General features: G+C 31.9%; 3 protein-coding genes across 10 annotated transcripts; 2 read left to right on the top strand and 1 right to left on the bottom strand.

Moving 5' to 3' along the window:
- The first annotated feature begins 7276 nt into the window (after window positions 1-7276).
- LOC111018542 (clathrin interactor EPSIN 2) lies at window positions 7277-17260 on the top strand. Of its 8 annotated transcripts, none has more exons than XM_088126587.1 (17): window positions 7277-7483; window positions 8138-8207; window positions 8643-8672; window positions 9052-9175; window positions 10496-10547; window positions 10689-10768; window positions 10849-10927; window positions 11143-11226; window positions 11333-11478; window positions 12062-12415; window positions 12850-12891; window positions 12973-13071; window positions 13154-13305; window positions 14313-14506; window positions 14721-15785; window positions 15985-16204; window positions 16288-17260. In XM_088126587.1, exons 4-17 carry the CDS (start codon window positions 9141-9143, stop codon window positions 16857-16859), a joined length of 3174 nt encoding a protein of 1057 aa, XP_087982713.1. In that variant the 5' UTR covers window positions 7277-7483; window positions 8138-8207; window positions 8643-8672; window positions 9052-9140; the 3' UTR covers window positions 16860-17260. The 8 variants fall into 8 exon arrangements, with proteins under 8 accessions (XP_087982713.1, XP_087982711.1, XP_087982712.1 ...); XM_088126585.1 differs by having other exon boundaries at window positions 8133-8207; XM_088126586.1 differs by lacking the exon at window positions 8643-8672.
- LOC111018543 (Ubiquitin carboxyl-terminal hydrolase family protein) lies at window positions 17159-19622 on the bottom strand. Its single transcript, XM_022294663.2, has 2 exons — window positions 19245-19622; window positions 17159-18908 (listed from the first exon to the last, which is right to left on the bottom strand). Exon 2 carries the CDS (start codon window positions 18855-18857, stop codon window positions 17583-17585), a length of 1275 nt encoding a protein of 424 aa, XP_022150355.1. The 5' UTR covers window positions 18858-18908; window positions 19245-19622; the 3' UTR covers window positions 17159-17582.
- Window positions 19623-23054: 3432 nt separating this feature from the next.
- On the top strand, window positions 23055-23761 carry LOC111018601 (histone H3.2). The gene has a single exon (XM_022294772.2). The coding sequence runs from the start codon at window positions 23125-23127 to the stop codon at window positions 23533-23535; it is 411 nt and encodes a 136-aa protein (XP_022150464.1). The 5' UTR covers window positions 23055-23124; the 3' UTR covers window positions 23536-23761.
- The last annotated feature ends 3245 nt before the right edge of the window (window positions 23762-27006 follow it).

Below are 27006 nucleotides of genomic sequence, written 5' to 3'. Positions count from 1 at the left end.
TGCTCATGTTCCATTGTTCTTATTTTATATAATTTTCAATTTGCTAAATAAATTGAAAAAACTCTTCAAAAACTATTCTTTTTACATAATTTTTAATTATGTATAAAAAAAACTCTTTTTTTACTTTCCATTTAAAGTAAATGGTTTAGATTTCAATATCTTATACATTTACATTGCAGGTCATTTTTTTTTTTTAAATAATTTATTTTGTTTCCAAAATTTCAAATAAGTATGAAAAATAGTTATCTTTCTAACTTCATTCTCTTTCTTATAAACTTATATAGAAAATTTATTAATACTTCTGTTGAACAATCTTACTAAATTATTGTGTTTGATCCATAAGTTTTCATAGTCGTCTAATAGTTACAAAACTTTAAAAAATATCTAATAGGTTTTCAAACTTTCAATCTTGAATCTGATAGCGGTTCGAATTTTCAATTTTTTGTTTAGTATCTCTAACCCACTAAACTATTTTTAAAGTTCATAGCTTAATAGACACAAAAATTAAAATTTTAGAGATATATTTGACATTTTTAAAGTTTGGGAACATGTTTAGACACAAATTTGAAACTTAAAGGACAAATTTGTAATTTCCCCAACTTAATATCGAAACATATAAACTATAGTATGTAGTATATATCAATGTGTTCATCGAAATTATTTTTATACAAATTTAAGCCCCCGACACATAAAGTTCTAGATCTACCACTGATCAACTACCTCCATAAAGTCAAAACACAAGACAATACTCCAAACATACGTAAATCTCAAATTTAAGTCAAAACCACGATACTCAAATCTCAAACTAAAACACTCAGCAAGACATGTCATACTTAACCAAAAATAACTAACTGCACACAGCACCCCCTCCCCGTCATAATTCCAAACATAAGAATCAACCTCATCCTCTATAAAGTCAAAACAAAAGACATACTTAAAGCATACACGTAAATCTCAAACGTAAGTCAGAATTACAATACTTAAGTCTCAGACTAAAATACTCGCAATACATGAACTTAATTAAAAACTACAACACCCAAGCAAGATATATCATAGCTAAATCTCAAACTTAAGAGCAGAACTGATAATTTCAAGACATATTCTTTCTAATCTTATCGTTGACTCTCCAATAACTGTTGTTTTTTTTTTATTGCTCGTTCGATTCTCAATGTTGACTCTACACTTAAGAGTATTGTGCTGATCCTTCTTTTCATGGTCGCTTTGGTCTATATCTCATTCCTTTTATGTAATTTGATCTTTTTCTAAAGATTGTAACCATAATTTCTTCGTATGTTTTTGGTGTTCTTTGAGACTCTTCGTAATCTTTTAATATCAACATATTTTCCTACACATAACGTCTAATATTGATTACAAACTTGGAGTATATACTACCACAATACTTACGTATTAAAACATTAAACGAATACTTACATGTGCAAACCATGCAACCTCGTCAATCCAACTCTTTCTTTTAATATAGTATGTCTCTTGGAACATCTCAATGGGGCTTAAATATATGTCCTATCTTCCGTTGTCTATTCCAATAGATTATTTAATATTAGTCAAAATCAGAACCTAAAATATAATATTATTCCAATACATTGACAAGGTTTTGGTCTAACACGATGGTTGAATGACAGTTTACCACGCGTTGGTAAAATGTGTCTCGAAATGACGCGTTTTGAATTGCAGGCAATGAAAATATGCTTTCCTCGGAAGTATTCCACTTCGCGTCGTAGAAAATCTTCCCTTTTTTGTAGTGACTTAATGGTCATTTGTTTAAGACGAAGAACGATTGGAGATGTGAACAGTCTAGTCTCACACCTATTAGAATCAAGAATTTAAATTGTCGACTTTAATAGAAATTTCAAGATCTCATTTTATGGAAATATCAATAAGATGCTGACGTTGAGGTATATTTCTATAAAATTATGAAAATAAAAAATGGAGAAATTTGAAAGTAGAAAGAAGTATTTCAACTCTTAAATAAGTTAAAAGTTCTCATTTTCATGTTCATGGTGATGATATTGTTGATTTTTTTTAGTTGTCAGACTCTCTCTTTTTTTTTTACAATTAATGTGTCAGACTTCTTACAGCATAGTAGAAATGTTAGTTCAACTGTTATGTGGATGATGAATCATGAATATATGAAGTAATGTCGAAAATTTAATACAATGATTAGACTTTTTCTTTTTTTTCTTTTGCAAAAAAATATGAAGATAGAAAATTGAACCTCGACCCTTCGAAAGTAAAGTGACTTAATCGTTAAATCATACTCAAGTTGGCATGATTAGACTTAAAGTTATAGATTAAGTACAATAATTATATTGGTAATTATAAATTAAATTTGTTTGGATAATTTTTTTAGTACAACACGTGTCAATTAGTTTGAACTCACAACTTTTTAGTTTGAAATACATGTCAATTAAACGCTAAGTTCGCTTAAACAATTATTTATTCTTTTTTAATGTGGGAAGATCCGGAGAAAAAAGAAACAATAATGAAATAAAAAAATTAAGGAAAAAAACTATTTTTGGCAAGGTATATTAATTTTTTTATTATAAATTTTCATTTCATGAAATTGGACCATAGATTTAAATAAGTGTTGAAATTTTAACCTTCGAATCAAATTTCACTAAGTCTCCACTAATTTTAAGAAATCGTAAAAAATTTTCAAAAACTCGCTAATTTAAATAAAAATCAAGCTTTGCAAAAAATTAGAATGGACCAGTGCACAAAATCAATCATATTTAATAACTTTTTCAAAGCTTACAAATTTAAGTAAAAATACTCCTTTTTCTTCGAAATTATATCAATTTCATGTTATACCTATGTCTTATAATTCACGCACATGAGAAATTTTTTTTTGTTTTTTAATAATTTTTCAAACGAAAACTATAGGTAAAAATATTTGTAACACTTATTTTAAGTTTAGGCTCCCCAGTTCAGTTGGCAATGACGTTGGGTCTTTTGATAATACCAGCTTAGAGGTCTTATGTTTGAATATTCCATTAAACTTAATATAAAAATTCTTGATGTCTCTCGAGTTCGGGCCTTGGACCAGGTGCGTGTCCTTTTGGATATAGTAGAGCAAAAAAGCTCCCACTCGAATTATAAAAAACAAAAAAACTTATTTTAAGTTTAGAGTAAAGATCACAATAATTTTTCAAGTTAACTGTAAAGATTGCAACATCTTTTTAACGTTTGAGGTACACTTCGATGAAATCGAAAGTTTAGAATAAAAATGAGGGAAATTGCTCCAAGTCCCAAAATTTAATACATCAGCTGTCCAATGCAATGCAGCTGGTCACCTACCCAAATGCCCATTGCATTATTGTTATTCTTGCAATATCATGACTTTGACCTTTTAACAAATATTTTCCCCTTTTTATTTAATTAATTAAACTCTTTTCTTTTAATATAATAATTAAAATTCCAAACTTCAGCCTTCGACGTGACAGCCAAGATGTGGGAATATTTTTTTTAAATAATGTATTTTTAAAAACAGTAGTTTTGAAAATCATTTTATGAAAATAATTTTAAAATTTAGCCCTATGGTAGATATAAATCGTGTATATAAGCCACGATTTAGGGTAAATGGCATACATTGGCCACGATTTATGCTAGCTAGAGCCACGTGGTAGCCTGCAGAAATCGTGCGCAAATGCACACAATGTTTCATTGACAAGGAAATATATTAAGCTGGGAAATTTTGTATAGTACGGGAACACTACTATGAATATAGATTACAGTGCCAGTTAAAAATTGTCATTAATTTAATTCATGACAGTTAATAACTGTCGTCTATTAAGACATCAAGGAAAGATAGAACCTGACAATTTTTTAAAAATCGTCATTTTTTTTAATAAATTTTAGAAATTGTCATTAATGTAATTACAACGACAATTATAATTTGTCTCGAATATATCTTCCACCTCAATTAAAAAATGTCGCCAAAAAAGCTGATTTGATGACCCTGAAACAATCAAAGTTTTGTTCTCCAGTTAACAAAAGAATGATGAAGCGACGTGGCATACAATAAATAACAGTAGTATCTAAACTATGGTAGTATAGAAAATTTTCTCATTAATATTTTTTTAGTACAAAATGATGAATATTCGAACTCATGACCTCATGGTCGGATACAAATGTCTTGATCGGTTGAAAAATATTTTGGTTGGCCATTAAATTAATTATATTATAAAGAATATTTTCCCCTATGGCATGGGTTTGATCCTTCATGCCGTTTTTTTCTTTTGTTTTTTTTTTACTGTTTTATTTATTTATTTATTGATTATTTATGTTTACTGTTTTTTAATACATTTTTTAACCAAAAATAAATTATATCGTTTCTTTACTGTATAAAAGGTTGTTTTCTTCTTATTATTTATATTCTTTAACAAATATATATATATATATATATATATATATATATATATATCTGTGTGTGTGTGTGTTATTTTTATATAATCTGTTTACTATAAAAATTGTTTTTTTATTTACTTTCAATATTTTTTAATCAAAAAAATTTGTTAATTTTATATCATTTCAAAAAGAAGTTATTTTTATTTTTTGAAAAAGGTATTATTTTATTTATATTATATATTTTTATTTTTATGCTATTTCATAAAAGAATTTATTTTTATTTTAAAATGTATAAAAATTCTTTTTCTCCCTTTAAAAGTCAATAATTTACACTTTATTTTTAGAAGATTAATTACATAAAAAAATTATAAATCTTAGTAAAATCAGTTATATTGAACAAATTAATGAAGTGTTTTTATATACTTTAAAATAAAAACAACTTTGTCAACCTGAGCGTAGTCACACCAATTTCCAATCATGAGTCCAAATTCTCATCCCCACATTATATTAAAAAAATAGTAAATAAAAATAACCTACTTTATAAAAAAAATAATACAAACCTAACAATATTTTGTTGTTAAAAAATATAAAGTTGTTAAGAAAAATATATAAAGAGTAAATAAGAAAATAACTTTTTTTTTGTTAGTAAAGGAATAATAGTAAACATACCAATTCTTTCTTTCTTTCTTTCTTGTTAAAAAATAATTAAAAAAACAGATAAAATAATTGTAGACACAAAGGTTAGAATCTAACCCGTTGAGGTATAAAATGGAAAAAGAACACCATTACATTTGTTTTTATTTTTTATTCATATTTTAATAAATAAAAAAAATTATTTGAGTTAAGGTAAGAAATCGTGTACAATGGATACGATTTTCCTTAAATTGTATATCATGTATATAATTTCTATCGTCTTAACTTCCACATCAGATTTACGACACTCTTAAATTAGACGGTACGTATTTTTTACTTTCACTAAAAACTACTATATTTTTTTAATGGTCAGATGTATACCTAGTTTTCTAATTTTTTTTATTTAATTTACATTCTTTTGTCATTAATTTGAAAATTGCACTATTTTAGTTATTTTTTAAATTACATTATTTCTTAAAAAAAAATTTAACAAATAAATTACCCATGTGAATGTGAGAATCCTCCAAAATCTTTTCGAAATATTTTCAAATTATAAAAATATTTAAATATTAATTTAGTCCATATACTCTTGAGTTGTACTTTTAAAAGGTTCATTTTTGTTTCTATATTTTTAATTTTGTTCATTTTAGTCTCTAACTTTTGAGAACGTCTATTTGGTCCATGTACTTTTAAAATGTAACCATTTTTATTTATTCATTTTCATTTTTATCTCAATTATTTCAATCATAATTCTAACACTGAAGTGTCTAGAAATATAGCCATAATTTTGTATTAAAAAAATGTTATAAAATTAATGTTTACAAATTTTGCAAATATGAGACCAAATTAGTTACTTTTTAAAACTACATGGATCAAAATAAACATTTTGAGAGTACAATTACTAAATTGAACAACAAATTTAAAACACAAAGACCCAAATAAAAGTTTTGAAAATATAGTGACCAAATAAGCCAAATATACTTCATTAAGTTGAAAGCTAAAGAACTTCATCAAACTATAAGCTGAATATCTCAAAGATTTTCAACAAGCTGAATACTGAATACTTCAAAGATCTTCAACAAACTTGAGTTTGAAGAACTTCATCAAGCTACAAGTCATAAACTTCATCAAGTTACAAGTCGAAAATCTCAAAGATCCTCCAACAAAGCTAGAATTCGAAGACACCAATTTCTTTGATACAAATAATATATGCACCAAACTTGGAATTTAATCTAAAATAAAATAGAAATATTTAAATTAAAAACTAAATTTTAACATCCACCAATGATAAAAGTATAATTGAAAAATACTAAACCAAAGAGATTAAATTACAACTTTTTAAATAATGAGAACTAAATTGAAAAATTATTTTTTATTAAATTACAAATTTAGTGCTTGAACTCTTTGTGTCTAATAGGTTCATAAACTTAAAAAAACCCTTATAATTATCCAAACTTTTATTTATGTTTAATTAGTATTTGAACTTTCAAATTATATTTAATAGATGATTGACCTATTCAAAATGTATGAATCTATTAGATACAAAATTATAAGTCTGTGTCTAATGAATGTGTTAATTTTAAAAAATTTTAAGTATGTGAAAGACGTATTTAACATAAAATTGAAAGTTTTATTTAACACATTTAAAATTTAGGAACTTATTAAACACAAATTTACCAATTTTAAAGATTATTAGACAACAGACCTACCATACACAAACTTGAAATCAGAGTATTAAATTTGTATTTACGTGTCGACATCTTTTATGTCTATGAGTTCAACATTGACATAAATGACAGAAAAAGCAACAAAATATTACTAATATAGACATTTATTAATGATAAAACTTTTTAGCAAGAGTAGAATGCTTATTTGTTAATTCAAGTAGACATTTTCGTCGATGTCAACTTTTAGCCAAGGCTTTCAATGTCGTTATCGAAATTTAAAAATCGTAAAAAATATTTAGGTTTACAAATAAACATTAAGTTAAAAATAGTTAATATTAATATTATGTAAATACCTGTAACATATTGTTGATATTTTTCATAATTATGTTAGATTTTTTTATAATAAGATAGAAATTTCAATTTATCCTTCATGTCAATGTCGAACTCAAATAAATATCGACACAGGTATACTTGATACCATAATTTCACTAGAACCTCCACATTTTTATCGACTTTTAGCGAATAATAATTGAAAAAACAATAATGAAAATTAGAAAAAAAAAAAAAAAAAGTTCCCTTAAATTACTGCGTGCAAGTTGCGGTGTCTCTCTATCTCTGTTCTCCACTGTCTCTCCGTACGTCCATTCTCTTTCATTGCTATTTCTTCGACAGAGCCATTCCAATTCCAATTTCCATTTTCCATTCTCAATCAAAAAGCTCTCCAACGAGCTTCAGATCCGCCTCCCGATTCTACTCTGGTGCAACCATTTCCTTCGTTTTGATCCGCCTCCGACCTCCGGGGACTTGTATGATCTCTCGTACGTATCATTTTCCTGCTTCCTTTCAGATCTTGCGATTTCTTCAACTTTTATGATCCCGTTGTTGTTGGAAATGGGATTTTGAATTGAATTCGGATTCCCCTTTTTCTTGTTTCAATTGGGTATTTGTTGCTTCGGATGATTGATTAATGATCGTAGTTGTCATACGGGTTAATGATCCGGGTGCCTTTTTTTTGTTTAATAAAGTTAGGTCAATGGTAGTCCGTTTTTCTTCTGTGCTTTTGGTTGGAAATTTTTGAATTCTCTTCCACCGACTTGAATTTATTTATGCTTTTCATAATGCGAGATATGGGTCGTGACTCGTGAATTTCTGTCTAGTTCAATGCATTTATTCGTGCCTATCCTGATTGGAACCTACATTTGGTTATATACTTCCAAATATGTGTACGCAATCTATTTGGTTGGTCAGTTTTGAGGAAATCATGGGGAATCTTGCGTAAATTTTTGCTTCGGAATCATTTGAAATTTCTGACGTAGCTAATAATATCGAGGAAATTGAAGATTCCTTCCGCGGTTTGTTTAATGTCGGATGGCCATCATTTTTTTTTTAACTCAAGCTAGTGTCATTTGGGAGTACTGATATAATTTGATTTTCTTTTTGAACAAATGAAATAATACAAACTGACAGTACAGAATAGAAACAGCTCACCATAAAAGGCGTCTGTGCAAAGGAAAGGAACAAAGAAACAAAAATATCACAAAGGTATAATTTCTATGGAATTGCAGTTTCTCCTTTTGGATAAGAAACTTGTATGTATCAACAAAAAGGCGACAACAACCTAATTGCCATGGTAGGCAGAGGAAACCCCTCCTAAAAAGGGCTGCAAAAAAGCTTTTTAGTTGTTCATAAGCATGGAGAGACTGTAGTGCAAAGAAATTTGCTATAATTGAGACACCACTGTGCTGTACATTTCTAAAAAAAATATATCAAAAGTGTAGGCTTTGTCTTTAAAGATTCGACGATTCCATTCCAACCAAATATTCCAAAGAAGAGCTCTAGTTGTGAAATTCCACAAAATCTTGGCACTTGGCTTTTCATAGAAGTTTTTTATGTATCATGCAAATTCAGACATTTTTAGAAATAGAGTGTCTGTAAATTATTGGTGTCTCTACTTAGATTATTAATTTTTTTTGTCAGAGGTCGATGTTGGTATCTCTAGCTTTCAAGGTTCGTTAACTTTTTTCCCCCTTTTTTGTTCTTATTGAGAAAACGGCCCTTTTCATTTTTACCTGTTCTTTTTAATTTTTACATGCCCTGAAAATTATGTTCCTTTATATTGTATTGACTGAACTTTAAAATTATATACTGCTATGTTAATGTCATCGGCACAACATAGGTGGAGATGGATTTGAATAAAAACTTTCAAATACATCGAGAATTTGTTGAAACTATGCAAATCCTAGAGAATTGAGATGATGTAGCTGACATTGACGTACTACATGTGCTTTCATGAGTTATTTGCTTGATTTTCAGTATATATTATAAGCTTTTAAAGATTGGTACTTTCTCTTAGTCCATTTATTTTACTTGTTCTTCTCTGAAACAGCCCAGAAATTTTGAAGTGAGGTTCACTTGAATTTTCTGTGGAACTGGTTGAAAGGAGCTTTTAATTTCAGTACCATCAAGGCATCAACAATGAAGAAGGTCTTTGGTCAGACTGTTAGGGATCTGTGAGTAATAATCACATTTTTATTCTTAAGAATGATTTCATCAATGCAGGTCATGTTATTGCACCCGAACATAGATAATAAAAGAAAATCCAAGCACCGGATATTGTAGAGCTGATTAAATTTCCCGTCTATGATTTAGAAGTGCATTTCTGAAAGGGATACAAATTCTATTTCGAATGTTTCTGAATTCCAGAAGGATATTTTGTTGCAACATTCTAAATTGTTTTTAAAGATCTAGATGGTAAAAGTTTAATTTAAAGTAGAAAACAAGTTCTACAAATTATCAGTTTATTACCTTTCTCCAACAATAATATAATTTCATTTATTGTACAGTTCAACGACCAGCTTTTCCAACCTCAATTATTTTTTGTTAGTATGATTTGTAAATCTTAAGGTTAAGAAAATTAAATATGTAAAGTTGGATCACGCTATAAAGTTTACAGAAGCCAATTTATTGACTTTAGTGTTAATAGAATTTTCATTGCAATCCATTCATAATATAAATTGTTAACTATTATTTGAATGGTTTGTTTTACTATTGTTGGGTTTTCTGAGTTAAAATTTACAAGATTAGTTTAAAACTTCTATTTAATTAATCTACTAAGAAGGTACAGAAAATGTGATATGTGGAAAGAGTTATGAAATATGAAGTCATAGGAAATAGATGTATCTTAAATTTCCAAAATTTTTATGGCCTTTATGATTTCTGATACAGAAACTAATACTTAAAAATCATAGTATCCTAAAACTGTTTTCGAGATATGAGTTTAAAACATATTTAAATTGTGAAAGCTTGACAATTAGATTGACTTAAAATTTATACTTTATTATTTTTATATATATCATGAAGACTCTGCTATTCTTCTGACTAAAGGCACCAGGACTGAAGCTTACAACCATTCTACCAAAGGACCAAAGCTTTCTCCCCATTCTTAAACCACCACAAGCTTCTAGGAGAAATTCTACAAAACTTCTAGGCATAATAATTATAAGGAACAATAGAGAAAAATAAAAGAATCAAAAGATGATCTCTATCCTCTGAACTAGATAACTGAAACCAAACATGCTCTAGTTTTTCAAGAATTGTATATGAAATCATCTTTGTAAATTTTAGATTCAATGCTGTATGCCTATTCTATATAATCAATGCATTCCATGCTACAAAAATATAAAATCAACCAACTTTCCTATAGTTTTTTTTTTTTTTAAATATTAATTTCAGGGTCTGTTCTTTCACGTAGGCATTCTTCCAATTATCTTTTTTATTTTCTTCTTTGAATGTTATTTACTTCATGGTTTTTGTATCTCATTTTTTTGCAGCAAGAGAGAGGTTAATAAGGCGGTGCTTAAAGTTCCTCGAATAGAGCAGAAGGTCAATTTTTTCTCCCTTTATGAGTATCTTGAGCTCTTTTCTGATAGTTGTTTCTTGTAGGTGAAAATTGTTTGAAATGTGATACATGGTCATTTGAGAGTTCTAACTCTGACAATAGCCATTGCTCTCTCTGCCTAGCAGGTTCTTGATGCTACTAGCAATGAGCCTTGGGGCCCTCATGGATTGCTTCTTACAGATATTGCAAATGCAAGCAGAAACTAGTAAGCATTACAATTTTTTTTTTTTTAAATTTAAAGGATGGCCTGAACCAGAATTGAGCTCATTCTAAACCTTATTGCAGCCATGAGTATCAGATGATCATGTCAGTAATCTGGAAACGTGTCAATGACACTGGAAAGAATTGGCGGCATGTGTATAAGGTTTTAGTTCTTTTGCATTTGATATTGCACCACATACGCACCCACTCATTTTTCTTTACCGAAAGTTCTTTTTCTTCAGCCATCTTCTTAAAAAAATTTCATGATTTTTTGGAGGTCCTTGAAGTTTGATCATTCAAGGAAAAAGCAGTCTTGATTGTCCATTTCTTGCTTTCTTTGAGGGTACGTGTTTTTTCTTTTTGAAATTTGTGCTTCAGGGTTTAACTGTTTTGGAGTATCTGGTGGCTCATGGATCAGAGAGAGTAATAGACGACATCAAGGAACATGCGTTCCAATTATCAGTAATCTAGTTTCTTTCTTTATGACTACCTGTTTTATTTAGTTTTCTCCATTTTCTGTGGATGTCATTCTGTTTCTCTAAATCATTATTTCTATTTTCCATGACAGGGCCTGTCCAGTTTTCAATATATCGATTCTAGTGGAAGGGATCAAGGAGCAAATGTCCGGAAGAAGTCACAGAGTCTTGTGGCTCTTGTGAATGATCCAGAAAGAATCAGTGAGGTTAGGCAGAAAGCTAATGCTAACAGGGACAAGTGAGTGTAATCCGTTAAACAGAACATATGTGTGTGTGTGTGTGTATAGTACGTTTTATCTTCTTTCTGCTTTCTTATCTATTAAATTTCTCCTATTTTCTCTCAAGTGTTTTCACACGCAGCATAAATGTTTATCATTTTTAATGCCTGCATGTTATTTGCTTCTAGTTTGGTGATCAATCTTGTATAATAATTAGCTCGTGAATCTTCAGTTCTTTGTTAGCAATGTCATCTACTCCTTTTTTGGTCTTCAATCTTCTGTTTGAATCTGCATCTTCCCAGTTATTATTCCTGCACGGTGTTATTTGATCTGTTATTTTCTCAAACAAATTTCCATTGTCAAATATTGTAAGAACAGTGGGGGCCTGCATTTTAAACCTGGTGAACTTGAAAACTAAATAGAATTTTTTGGCATGAAGGAAATCTGTCATCTGTTCTTTTTCTTTCTTTCTTCTTCTACTTCCTCTTTTTTATTATTTTTTTATAACAGTAATTGCTAATCGAATTTCTAAATTAGGATAGTTCTTTAATATTAGTTTAACATGGTTGAGTTCAACATTATGGTATTTGTATGACTGAATAGGTATCGAAGTGCATCATTAGCTGGCGGAGCATATAGGCCAAGTTCAAATTCTAATGCAGGAGGATATGGAGACCGTTATGAAGATGATTTTAATGAGGGACGCTATGGAAGCAGGGATGAAGATAGGAATAGCAATGGTTACGGAAGGGAAAGAGAATATGACTATAGAGATGATGACCGTGGTAGGAATGCTGACTCAAATAGACGTGATGGAGACCACTGTAGCAGAGATGGTGAAGAATGCTATGGAAGGGATAGTCCCAGGGATGGTGATAATTGGGGACGAAGAAGTGTTGATGATCACCAATATGGTTCAAGAAGGGATCAAGATAGAGACCGTGATGACAGTACTCGGTATGTATCCAATGTGTTATTGAATTGTTCTTTCACTATTATGAAAAGGAACCTATTATTCTTTCACTATTATGTAAAGGAACCTTCTCCCTTAGTTTTTTTATCTCTTTTATTTGTATTTTTGTCCTCTTTAAAGTGCTCATTTTATTTTTCTGAATTGATTTGGTTGTATTTGTACATAGTATTGAAATGTGGAAAAATCAACATGATTAGTGCATGGATTGCTAAGATATGTCTGTAAAGTGGCAGCAAAATTTGTAGAATTAGAACTTTGCTGGTATAGCAGAGAAAAAAAAATGTAGTTACTATTGAGTTTCAATATTGTTTTGTAGAGAGTACTTATTCATTTTGTTTTATCTTTTTCATCTATGGAGCTTAAGTGGCGTACAAATTTGGCATGGCTTGTACTTAGCCTGTATTTATTTTTCTTGCAGTGATGGTAGTGGCAGAGGTGATGACAGGTCTCAGGACATTAGGTAATTCTTAAAAAGTTAATGCAATAGTGGTGTTACTGAGTGCTATGAATTTCATTGTGAGTGTTGAATCTCTTTTGGCAGGCGACATGATCATAGATTTTCAGAACAAGACACTGGTGCACCTCCCAGTTATGAGGAGGCTGTGAGCGAGTCTCGAAGCCCACCAACTCATAGTGAAAGGTATAGTTTTCTGTTGCTTAACTTCTAGTTTAGCAGTTTTAACAACCGTTTTAGTCAACTTGATACCTTACTTATTGGAAAGGGACCAAGAAACTTCAACCTCTGCTTCTGCCACTTCATCTGCACCAGTTACTAGTGCACCTAGCCAGTCAAGTCCCATGCATGGTACTCCGACACCTGCAAACCAGTTAACTGAGACTTTTGATGAATTTGACCCACGCAATTCAGTCACAGGTACAAATAATCTCTATTAGTTTTTCGTGCTATTAACCCCAAGTTACTCCATTTAGTGCTATTAACCTCAGGTTACTCCATTTACATCGCTACCTATAATTTGTTATCATCCTTTTAAGGGTTCATGTGTTATAGTGACATTTGGGAACATTGTGTTAAATCACTATTAAACTCAAAAGCGTAAGTTGATGGGTTATGGCGAACTTAATAATTTATCAATGCATTAACGCTCCCTCCCGTTTGTGGGCTTGAAAATTTGCACAATTGCCAACAAGTGATTATCTTTATTTTTTTGGTTGAAGAAACAATTTCATCGATGAATGAAATTACAAAAGTAAGCCAACAAGTGATTTATCAATGTTAATTGGAGAAGATTGATATTATAGTTGTTCGAACGTAGGACCACTGGCTTCAATCACCACAAATCTAAAAGCTTAAGTTGATGGGTTACAACGACTTTAATTATCTATCAATATTTTAACAAATGGTTTAAAGTCAAACCAGGGAGATTTAGATGATGAGAGGCTTTTGGATGCTAGATAGAGTGAAGTAATTCCCTTTATTTGGACAAATGTCAATTTGGTGCATGTAAGGGAAGAAATGGCAAAAGTGATTAAATAAAACAAATAATAACGTTTTCCATTCTATCATTAGGGATATCCTAATCCTACTTTCCATGGTTACCACTCTAACTTATAAGTTGTCTAACATTATTTGTATTAGGTAACAAACGTATCCTCTCAATTATGTCCATCTCTTGTTTCAATTAAATGCATAGTTTTAATGAGATGCATTTGATCTCAGTCTGATTGTGTATTTGTGGACATATGTACATAAAAGTCTTAAGCATGATAGAAATAGTTAATTTCATTTTGCATTGTTCCTATCAAAGATAACCTCACATGTGCCTGTTAAAGGTAATCCACTCATGTGACTCATATCAAACTATTAGCCATTTTATTTTGTTGGTTTTTGGCAATAAACCACAGATACTTCTCTTTTCTCAGCTTCTCCAACTATTCCACCAAACAATGCTGAGATGGACTTACTGGGCTCACTAACGGATTTTTCTTCAAATACACTGGCCATTATGCCAGCGACATCTGCAGACATAACCGGAGCCTTTGAGCCTGATTCCCTCATGAACTCTGGTGCAGGAACCTCGCATGCTACTACATCAGTACCTAATATCAATAATCAGGTATAAGATGATGGTTTTGAAGTTCTTTCATTCATATTAGAAAGTTGTAAAGGTGTCCACCTTGGTAAAATTAACGTATGTATGCCACTCTGGAGGCAATCTTGATTGCAACTAAATTTACATTTTCCAATTTTTTTTCTAATCGAGGCCAAAAAGATAGATGATTTAGTTGAACTGAATCTGGATTGATCACTACCGAATTATTTACATGCAGAGTTTTGAAGATCCTTTTGGTGACGCTCCTTTTAAAGCTATGCTTTGTAATGATGGTGCTCCTCAATCTCATTCTTCTGCTATGACTGATCCTCTCCAGTCTTCTCTGCACCAAGACCTTGGACAACCCCAAGGAGCTATCTCGGAATCATACCACGTCTCCAATTCTGAATTTGGTAATACATTTTCTGCTTCGACTGGTGCATCTAACGGAGCCGGCTTGCAAGGAACATCAAACTCGCAGTTTCTTCAATCATCAACCTCTCTTCCAGACCCTGAAATTGATATACTGGCAGATATTCTACCTCCCTCTGGACCTTTGTCTAGCGCAGCATCCATGCCAACTTATTCGTTCGTCAGCGACCAACCTGCTACTCCCTTCTCAGATCCTGGTCAGCTTCCTGAGCAAAACTTTGCAGCTGTAAGCAGTCAGCCTTCAGAGCCGAATGCTAGTTCCTTCCTTAATTTGCAACCCCAACCAGGAGCTACATCACATTTGACCTCAAATATAGCTTTCCAGCCTCAAAGCGCACCTACTGGACAGCATGGCTATGGAGCCCCACAGGGAGGATCTGCTGCACCTACTGGACAGCATGGCTATGGGGCCCCACAGGGAGGATCTGCTGCACCTATTGGACAACATGGCTATGGGACCCCACAGGGAGGATCTGCTCCACCTACTGGACAGTTTGGCTATGGGGCCCCACAGGGAGGACCTATAGCATCCACTGGCTATGGGCCCCCACAGGGAGGATCTACAACACCTGCTGGACAGCTTGGCTATGGGCCCCCACATGGAGGATCTACCGCACCTGCTGGACAGCTTGGCTATGGGCCCCCACAGGGAGGATCTACATCTCCTTTCTATCCACAAATGACTTCAACTAGCAGTCCAAATGCACAGGCTCATAGTGGTGGCTATTTTACACAGAATGGTGCTGCTCCTGCTACTTCCCAAATTGCTCAGCAGAATCAAAGTGGGCCAGCTGCTCCACTTAGCAGTGGAAACATGCAGCAGCATCATGGTTTTACAGCCCCACCTGTGACTTCACAAGGAGCTTATCAGGTTCAAAATGGACTGATTATCCTCTCTCCTTTTGAATTGTAGCTCCTTTTTGTAATTTTTTTCCGCCTTTCTTGCCTTATTTTATTATTTCTCTCTTTTGTGTTGGCTGTTTGGGCTCCTTTTTGGCTTGAGCTTTCCTTGTTTGCCCTTTTGTATTTTTTCATATGATGAAAGTTGTCTTTCTCGTAAAAAATATCAGGTACAAAATGGACAGGCTGCAGAGCCAAAGAGTGCTGATATTTTGGGCAGCTTTCTTCCGCAAGCTGCACCCCCTCAAATTCCTTCACAACAAGGTTTTCCAACCTCAACAGGATCACTTTCAATTGTGCCTCAGCCGTCTAAGGGCAAGTTTGAGCCGAAGTCAACAGTCTGGGCGGACACTCTTAACAGAGGGCTTGTTGATTTGAACATTTCTGGGCGTGAGTTCATTCTGCCTCGAATTCTTACGTACATGTAATGCCTCTAATGGTTGCCTTGCCTAAATACATTCCTTTATTTGCAGCCAAAACGAATCCATTGGCGGACATTGGAGTGGATTTTGATGCCATAAATCGGAAGGAGAAGAGGATGGAAAAGCCTACTACAACTGCAGTAACTTCTACCATCACAATGGGTAAAGCTATGGGATCGGGTTCAGGAATAGGTCGTGCTGGTGCAGGTGCCCTCAGAGCTCCACCAAACCCAATGATGGGAGGTTCAGGTATGGGTATGAGCAATGCTGGCATGGGGGGTCCCTATGGAGGAATCAATCAAAACATGGGAATGGGTATGGGTATGGGGATGAACCCAGGAATGGGGATGAACAATGCAGGTATGAACCCAGGAATGGGGATGAACAATCCCGGAATGAATCCGGGAATGGGAATGGGAATGGGTATGGGAATGGGCATGAATCCAGGAATGGGGATGGGAATGGGAATGAACCCGGGCATGGGCATGAATATGGGTATGGGACAAGGAATGCAATTTCGACCTCCGGTTGGATTTCCACCTGGATCGAATGCTTTGGGTAGTTACAACCCAATGATGGGCAGTTATGCCCCCCAACAATCATACGGTGGCGGCTACCAATAAACCAAGTTCCAAGTTCATACATGTTTAAAGGGTTGTACCAGTTTTACTTGAGAGTTGTAGATTGGGATGACCAACTTAATGATCTCATTGGAGGAAGTCCCTCACATTGCACGTCTGATGAAGAGCAAAAGTTGTCTGTATTTCATTCTTTTCTATGAAAGCAGCTCGACACGAAGTTCGTTTGCCTTATTCTTTGCCTGCTTTTAAATTTCTAACAACGTATCGAGAGTTCTACAGGTGAGTTGCTGGTTGATTGGTAATGTTCGTATTCTTATCACAATTTGTATACAAACTGAACATCCATAAATGAGGATATACCTCAATTTTTATTACCAACATAGTATATGTACAACACTACCTTTTCTCCATGCCATAATAGAATGAATTATACATTTTACCCATTGATTCTCTCCTTTTCAATGCCAATTCATGCGATTGATCGGTAGATTCCCTCTTTTTCAATTTCAATTCATGCGATCGACCTTCAAATTCTCTATATCCAAACTATCCACTAAGTTCTAGAGTCTAGTGGTTGATTTAACATGTTTTAAAGGGTCAAAAATTATAATGTCATTTTCTCTATGACTATATATACAATACACAAGTTGCAAATAAGTTACCACAAAACTTAAGGATGCTTGTACCATATCTCTGGCAACCAACCTGTGAGTGAAAAAAAAAAGAATGCTGAAAGCTGAATATTCTATAGTCATGGCAACTTCTTCAACATCTATTGTCGATTGGGCCATCCGATTCCGAGTCATATTCTGAAAGCAAGTTATAGTCAGATGCTTCTTCAGAACTATATTGAGTCTCTTCGACTTCAAGATGATGAAAATGTCCAAATTGATCTTCTTTTTTGTATAAACCTCTGCTTCTATCTAGTTGGCCTTTCTTCAACATGCTTGCAAATCTTTCCCTGATGCAAACAAGAGGGTGCTTTTGTAGAAGTTTGTCACCGTCGTATGCTTCACGAAGAATTACAGTCTGCGTGTCACCCTTCTTAGAGATGTAAAAGATACCAGGATGGCGCTCGAACACTTTGGTGAACTTCTGGGGCATAGAGAAAGGTTTGCGGAGGTTGCTTACATTCTTGCGTTCGGTTTTCTTTTGCAAGGTAAGGTGAAGAAGCTCATGAAAGACTCCGACAAGCCTCTTTTCAGACACATCGGTACGGGGATCCAAATGGGAGGCATCAAAATATGGAGAAGTGTAAGGGAGCTTCTGCCATTCTTTTAACCAATCCATACATCTTCTCCTCAATCCGAAACCCCTTGTAAATCCAATTGGAAAGGCCAAACAGCCATTTCTTATGTCTTCTTCCATCTGTTGGGAAGCAGCATTCTTCTGCAGTTCAGAAACAGCAAGGTCACTATCCCAGGACAGAAGTTTCAACCCGACGCGATCATCTCGAAGCTGGACGAACGAAAACAAGTCCTGGTGATTTGGAATGAAAGAGTTCCAATAATCATACGGTAGTCCCAAGTCCCATCTCAACTGGTCAATCGTCTGTAAAGGAAGTGTCGAACCACTCGTGAGCATTAGCAATCTGCAAAGCCTAGATCGAAGATCCATCCAACACTGCTGAAGGACATAGATTTGCTCCTCATTAAGCTCCATAGCTTCTCGAGTTAAGCCAAACGATGGCACACGAGTGCCTCCAGTGTCGAGAATATGCGTCTCGTGAAAGATAGAAGGGTATCTCCTAATGAAGGTAGACATCTTGACATCATGTGGAAGACCCAGCTGCCGACGATGGCAACGCAGACGGTAGATCGGAAGGCAACAGTCGGGACTTGAAGAGATTATGGAAACAAGAAAGCAAACAGCCTTGAGGTCCTTCTCAGTACTTACTACAGTATCCAAGTCTTTGTCTTTCACCCATTTCAGTTTTATGTTTACCAGATAACGATTTTGCAAGTAATTTAAGTTCAATTCTCTCTTGTATTTACATAGTAAACCAGAGAATTTGACGCTGCTAAACAACCAAGTCACCATCTTCTTCACACCATCAGCAACATATGAACTCCATCAGCATAATTCCAACAACTTTGCACAAAAAATAGAGAAAACATTAGCTTTAAACTAGCGGTGAAATTAATATATTCTTGAAGGTGGATTAGAAAACACCAAGTCACAAATTGAAGAAGGGAAATATCCAAACCTAACTACAAAATCAAACAGGTCAAAAAGTTCCACAGCTCAAAAACTAAAAAAAAAAAAAAAAACATCCCCACAAAAATATTCTGATCCAACTAAAAAACACTCCTATGGCTATATTGGGTAATGATTGCACAACAAATTCAAGTTTAGAATTTCGATTATTCGCTATGTTTTAAGAATGTAGAACACTTGGGCATTTCATCAAACACTTCTTAGGCATACCTTGGATGGTGAGAGATAATCTTGGGCATTTTGTCGAACACTTCCCAGGCATACCTTGCTCGACATAGATCATCTTGGTGGGTCCTTCACAGTGTCTAAAGAGGATCCATTGAAATAGAGCAGAGAAAAAACACAAACCTATACATCTGATGGTGAAATTGGCGGCAAGCTCAAAAGAAAAATAGGGTCTTCAAAAGGGAGAAATAGAAAAAGGGAATAAGAGAATATGAAGAGAGAGAAACAGCATCCCCCAATCTGTGAACATGGAGGAGAGAGAAATTTATACAACACAAAAAGATGAAAAATGAATTTCACTGAACGGCCCCTGAAGAGACGGAGGAAGAAGAAGAAATAGCGTTAATCTTAAAGAATCGATTTTCGATTTAAAAATAAAAACAAACTATAAATAAAAGAAAATGAATTTGTCATTATTATCAAACATTTGAATTTTAAATTAAATCTAACTTTTTTAAATGTTATTTCATCCTCTATGCTTATCTATTTTTTCAATTATGTAACTAAAAATGTGATTGAATTAGAAATTATCCATAATGCATAATCTAGCTAACACTAAACTTTAATTTTATAATTCAAATAATTTCCATATATTATATATGATTTTGTTTGGATGTTTTCGTCGTAATGATATTTTCATAAATATATTATTTATATATTTAGATATGATGGTTAAAAGTGATAGTTATATACTAATCAAACTACAATTAAAGTCGTGTCTACTAATTCAGAAAATTTACATCCATATCTACAATTTTCGTTATTTTTTTCAAAATATCTGTCGACATCGACATGTCCATAAAATCAGGATCCCGACATTTTCATTAACATTGACATTTTGAACCTTGGACCTTAACGCTTCATCCTTGTGGCGCTACATATCAACAATTTGAGCAACCTTGCACTTAAAAATTAATTGGGAGTGAAATCAAGACTTACAGTTGTCGAGTGGTTATAACTTATAAATCAATTCGCCATAGCCGCAACAAACGCTAGAGTCTTTTCCACCATATATTTGCATTTTTCCAAGCAGCTTCGAACCAATTTACCAAATTTCATCGAACCCTCGAGCCATTTTTGCAAGCAAGAAAACCCGAAATTTCAAATTCATAACAAAAAAAATTCAAAGTAGGACGAAAAGCTAAATTGGACTAACTAGAAAGACGGGGTGTCTGCATTTTTCTATTTTATATTCAAGGCCAAATAAAAATTAAATCTAAATGTCAGAGGGCATGTGTTTATATTAAGTTTTGAGAGTGTTAACTTCAGCTTAGCTTAGACGATAATTGACCCATGTCAAACCCCATTTGTTCGTGTGGTACTAAAAAAGTTCAATTAATTTTTGTACACTTTAGGGGTCAACATAAATAGGTCTTAGTACAAGAAACATCTAACACAGTTGGATTATAAAATTCACTAATTTTTTTTAGTAGAACCTACTAGCGTGTGGGAATTTAAACTTCCAACCTCAAAGAAAAGAGTAGCTCTCAATTACTGCGGAGCTATGCTCATGTTGGCATAAAACTCACTAACTAAGTAACAAACTCTAATATTCATTAGTCAACTTGAGGATAGCTCATTTGGTTAAGACACCTGTCTTCGACTTAAACGTTGTGAGGGGAAAAAAACTTTAATGCTTCCCCACATAATAATAGATGAGTGTTTGTGTTTTTGTATGCTCGACCTAGTGAGAGGAATCCAATTTCTCGAGATAGGCTCGACATCAACAATATAAAACAATTATAAGAATATCTAACTTAAATGATTAAATTCAACACTATATGTCATCTTTAAAGGATTAATTATTTAACGTTTTAATTTATTAATTTATCATGGTTGTAACGTTTTAATTAACTAATTCAGTTAAAACGTATTATTTACTTTCCTTTTAAACGAAATCGAGGGGGATTCTTGAGAGGTTGAAAAACTTTTGTAAAAATTATGAGCACGTTCTTCGATTCCATTCTGCTCCGGCGCTTGAGTTGGAAGTTGTATTAATTTCGGGGATTAATCGACAACATACGATATAACACGTGGTCGTGCCGAAATTGCTTTCAAGAAAGTAGTTCTTCCACAACACAACAATTGTTTTTATCTAATTCTTCCTTCAATTTCCAACAATTAACTCCGGAGATTTACTTGCTTAAAAAGAAACTTCAGATTTACTCCCCATATTAAATCACTCCAGGTTAACACAACTTCATTCATTGGCTTGAAAACACCCCCGCTTACAAACCAAGTCTAAATTGGAAGGACTAAAAATGTAATTTTATTTATAATTTTTAAAAAAATTGGTTAAAATTCATTTTTTGTCCGTGTATTTTCATTGAATTTTAGTATGTAACAATTTAATCTTTGAGGTTTAAAATTTTTAACGATTTAATCTTTATTGTGAAAAATATTGTTTTTTTTAGTACAACATGTGGAGGTGGAAGTTACAAAATGATCGGGCAGAAAAGAGTACAAACATGTAACAACTCACACAATTTTTTTTAGTAATGTGAGGATGGAGGATCGAACTCATAACCTCTTGGTTGGAGATATATGTCAATTACTGCTGATTATGCTCGCTTTGGCCCCTCACACGAAATTTAGTAACTTAGTACATATGTAATTTTAACAAAATTAAGAAGCCACTCTTTATTTAAACATATAACTTCAATTTTAATAAAACGAAGAAACATACCAACTAAAAAAATAAATAAATAATTGATAAATAAAATGAAATAAAATTCACACTGTATACGTAAATTTAATTTCTAGATATTAAATTATAATATTCAATTGTTTGTTAATATTTTCAAATTCCACTTTATTTCACACTTTAAAAATCCAACGGGGACTAAAATTTTACAAATTTTAAACTACGAGAACTAAATTGTTACGTAGTAAAATTCATGGGCTAAATTATAAAAACTCTAATTTGTTGTACTAAAATATTGAACCGTTAATAAAATCTAAATTTTATGGATCTTGAAGTTTCTTGACCGTTGTAATGATGAATTAAAAACAATACAATAAATAGAGACAACATAAAGATGTTCTTAACGTGGTTTGATTCCTGAACCTACTGCATGAGACCACGACTAGAGAATAAGATCAAAAATTAAAAGTTAGCCATTTTTACAATCAATATTGAATTACGCATACAAAACTCTCTTCTTAAATCATATTAGATCGATCATTTCAATTGAATTTTGTTAGAAATGCGACGAATGTCCCACATTTGTTAGAGCAAGAGAAGTTCATAAGTATATAAGATATGGACAACGTTTCCATTAATACGAGGCATTTTGAATGATTGACATATATCTCCAACTAAGAATTTGTGAGTTAGATTTCTCACCATCCACCCCACATGTTGTACTTAAAAAAACCATATTTGCAACGAATGAAAATATAGAAATAAAAAATTCTAATCACTTAAATTTTGGAGACAACAATTATATTTTCTTTCACCCAAGAATACTATCAAAGAAGTCATTTTTTAATTTTTGAAGTAAAAAAAAAAGTCATTTTTAAATTTGACAAATTAAAATATTTTTTTTAAAACACACAAAAAGAAGTTATAGGCAAACAAATGAAATCTTTAAAAACAGAAAATTTAAAACTTGGCGCCAAAACTTTTCCTTCTGGACCTTTTGGTTCCCTCTGGCAAATTTTCATCCCGCAAAGCGCGCGGATCACGATCCGCGTGATCAACTCAAAGCAAGATCTCAACCGTCCACACAAAATCCAATCGACGGCCCACATTCTCCCCATAATCTCCTATAAATACTCGTCTCCCTCCATTTTTCCTCACAAAAAAAAAAAGATCTCCAAATCTCTTCACTTTTCTCTCGAAGCTTCTCTTTGCAACGCATTAATGGCTCGCACCAAGCAAACAGCCCGGAAATCCACCGGCGGCAAGGCTCCGCGGAAGCAGCTGGCGACGAAGGCCGCTCGGAAGTCGGCTCCGGCCACCGGAGGAGTGAAGAAGCCCCACAGATTCAGGCCGGGGACAGTGGCGCTGAGGGAGATCCGGAAGTACCAGAAGAGCACGGAGCTTCTGATCCGGAAGCTTCCGTTCCAGCGGCTGGTCAGAGAGATCGCGCAGGACTTCAAGACCGATCTCCGGTTCCAGAGCAGCGCCGTCGCGGCGCTGCAGGAGGCGGCGGAGGCGTATTTGGTCGGATTGTTCGAGGATACTAATCTGTGCGCAATCCACGCCAAGAGAGTTACGATTATGCCGAAGGATATTCAACTGGCGAGGCGAATCAGAGGCGAGAGAGCATAGAAAGGCATAGTAGAGCATGTTCGCAATTTAGATCAAATGTTTTTGGATCGTAATTTGTGCATTCTTCTTCCGCCATTGAAATAATGGCGTTTGCGATAGGGTTTGATGTGTAGATTCAATGTTTAGATGAACTCGTTTCCTTTTTCTCTCTCGATCTTCTTGGAACTGCTGAAATCGTTTCTGATTATGGATTCACCAAAGAATGAAACAGGAAATTTATTCTTCACCGGTTGATTTCGGAATGCAATTCTGTTGTGTTTTCATAGGACTCAGATTTCTTTGTTTTAATGTTCTGTGGATTTGAATCTGAAATCTATCTGTGGATATATTGGAAATTAAATAGTATTGCAAAGTTTATTTGGGAAATTATACTAAATATCATAAAACAAATATATATTTATAAAAGTACTATTATTATTGGTTTTGTCAAAAATTTCAAAGTGGTTTTGAGTTGATTAATTGTGTATTCTATTTGTTTGAAATGTTGATTATGATGGAAATGTTAGAGGTTTCGGTTTTATGAATTTGTTGGAGGTTTTGGGAATAATAATATAATGGAAATGTTGAGGTCTCGGTTTTATGAATTTGTTGATTTGATATTGATGGAGGTTTTAGGAAAAATAATGGAAATTGATGGAAATTTTTTGAATTACGACAAAAAAAACTTTAACTTTGAATTGTAATTTTATTAGTCTATAATTGATTATGTTTAATGTAAGAATATGATTATTTTATTTATGATAATGTTGAGTTGATGGAAATATTAAAAAAAGATTTTTCTTTTCAAGGATGATTGATTAAACTTATTTAAATAAGTAAGGTAAACTTTAATTAATTTTTTATTACTTCTTTAGGGGTGTTTGTTTGCAGATTAGAATTTCAAATATTTGAAATTTTAGATGTTTAGTATTTTCAAATTTTACGTTTGTTTCGTAAGAAAATAAATAAAAATATTTGGAAATATCTAAATAGTCATATTTGTTTTGCAGGATTTATTTAGGAGAATATTCTAAATTTATATAATGTTCTAAAATTATCCTTACATTTACACATTAATCTAATATAATTTGTATTTATATAATAGAATTTCTTAAAATTAATTTATTATTTTAGGTTTTTTATATTAATTACATATATGTATTAATTTTTATATGTTATTAGGTAGAATTCATATTAATATAAATTTTTTTAAAAGTAATTAATATTAAATATAAATTTTATTTTCAATTTTAATATTAAAAAAAAATATAATTATATAATTAATATTGTATAGGGTATAATTCATTTATTATATTATCAAAACATATTCTTTTAAAAAGAAGAATATAAAAGATAAGCTGATCATTACAAATATGTTGCTTTAAAATTATGTATTTAAGATAATATATATTATTCGTAATAATTCATTCAAAATATTAAAAGTAAATGAAGATATTATATAATTTAATGGAAGTTTATTTTATATGTACATGTAATACATAAATATACTTAATTGCTTATTAATCCATGAATATATTACTTTATTTAAACTATAAAATTACAAATAAAATCAAAGAAACTTGATAAAAGAAAATATATGAAAAAATAACGAAGAGGTAAAAATGTCAACATAGGATGTCCTCGACATGGGAATCATAGAAACCCATGTTTCAAAAGGGCATCCAAATTGACTCGGATGCTTTCCAAATGGGCATCTTAAGATATCCGGGTATCTCGAGATACCCAGGTATCTTACATTACCACAAAACAAAAGTATGAATCCAAGATTGGATTCCCACGAGACAAACGACCCCTTAGTGTCTTTGTAATAGGAATTCATTTGGAAATGAGATAATTACCAACTTGGTTTCCAAACACATTTCTAAATTCTAATTAACTCGTACCTTTTCACTTTTTACATACTTCTATTGTTAAATTTTAATTTACACATTTTGCAAACACATTTTCAAATCAATCATCAATCCAACTTTTCAATCAAATTTACAAAATTTCCAAACACATTTCTAATTCACTCAAATTATTTTTACTTTTTTTTAACCTTTTTTTTATATTTGAATTATTTTATTATTTTTACCAACAATAAATATCCCTACTTGTTATTCTTCTTCACAACTCAGTCAATCTTAATTTTCAATATTCTTATTCAATACTCTCTTTTACCTTTCTCTCATTCACTTTGTTCACCCCTTAATCTCAAATTCTCTATACTCAAAGTTGGTTATCTATCTCTATATTCAAGGTTGATAACTTATTTTATCTTTCTTCTTCTTCTTATTATTTTTACTTAAAGTTGAAATGTTAATTATTATTCATCATCTTAAACGTATTTATTGTATTACACATAGTTCAATATTCAAAATTATTTATTGTTAATATTTGTAATTCTTTTTTGTTTCAATCATAGATGGAGGCGGACGTGTAGATTCAGCTTGGGCTTATTATCTTCCAATTGAGTGAAACCAAAAGTGGCACTATATGCAATTTCTATAATGTAGTGATTAAAACTGATTGCATCACTAGATTCAAGCATCAGTTGTTTGGTAAGGATAACAAATATTAACAATAAATATTAACAAAAAAGAATTACAAATATTAACAATAAATAATTTTGAATATTAAACTATGTGTAATACAATAAATACGTTTAAGATGATGAATAATAATCAACATTTCAACTTTAAGTAAAAATAATAAGAAAGATAAGATAAGTTATCAACCTTGAATACAGAGATAGATAACCAACTTTGAGTATAGAGAATTTGAGATTAAGGTGTGAACAAAGTGAATGAGAGAAAGGTAAAAGAGAGTATTGAATAAGAATATTGAAAATTAAGATTGACTGAGTTGTGAAGAAGAATAACAAGTAGGGATATTTATTGTTGGTAAAAATAATAAAATAATTCAAATATAAAAAAAAGGTTAAAAAAAAGTAAAAATAATTTGAGTGAATTAGAAATGTGTTTGGAAATTTTGTAAATTTGATTGAAAAGTTGGATTGATGATTGATTTGAAAATGTGTTTGCAAAATGTGTAAATTAAAATTTGAAAAGAAAAGTAGGTAAAAAGTAAAAAAGTAAAAATAATTTGAGTAAATTAGAAATGTATTTGGAAATTGTGTAAATTTGATTAAAAAGTTGGATTGATAATTGATTTGAAAATGTGTTTGAAAAATGTGTAAATTAAAATTTGAAAAGAAAAGTAGGTAAAAATTAAAAAAGTAAAAATAATTTGAATAAATTAGAAATGTGTTTGGAAATTGTGTAAATTTGATCGAAAAGTTTGATTGATGATTTATTTAAAAATATGTTTGAAAAATGTGTAAATTTAAATTTGAAAAGAAAAGTAAGTAAAAAGTAAAAAATTAAAAATAATTTGATTGAATTAGAAATGTGTTTGGAAATTGTGTAAATTTGATTGAAAAGTTTGTTTGATGATTGATTTAAAAATATGTTTGAAAAATGTGTAAATTCA

This window comes from Momordica charantia (assembly GCF_013281855.1).
Source record: "Momordica charantia cultivar OHB3-1 chromosome 7 unlocalized genomic scaffold, Mcharantia_2.0 BLBB01000007.1, whole genome shotgun sequence".
Classification (NCBI taxonomy): domain Eukaryota; kingdom Viridiplantae; phylum Streptophyta; class Magnoliopsida; order Cucurbitales; family Cucurbitaceae; genus Momordica; species Momordica charantia.
Note: the sequence above shows the minus strand (reverse complement) of the source record. Positions and strands in the feature narration are given on the sequence as shown.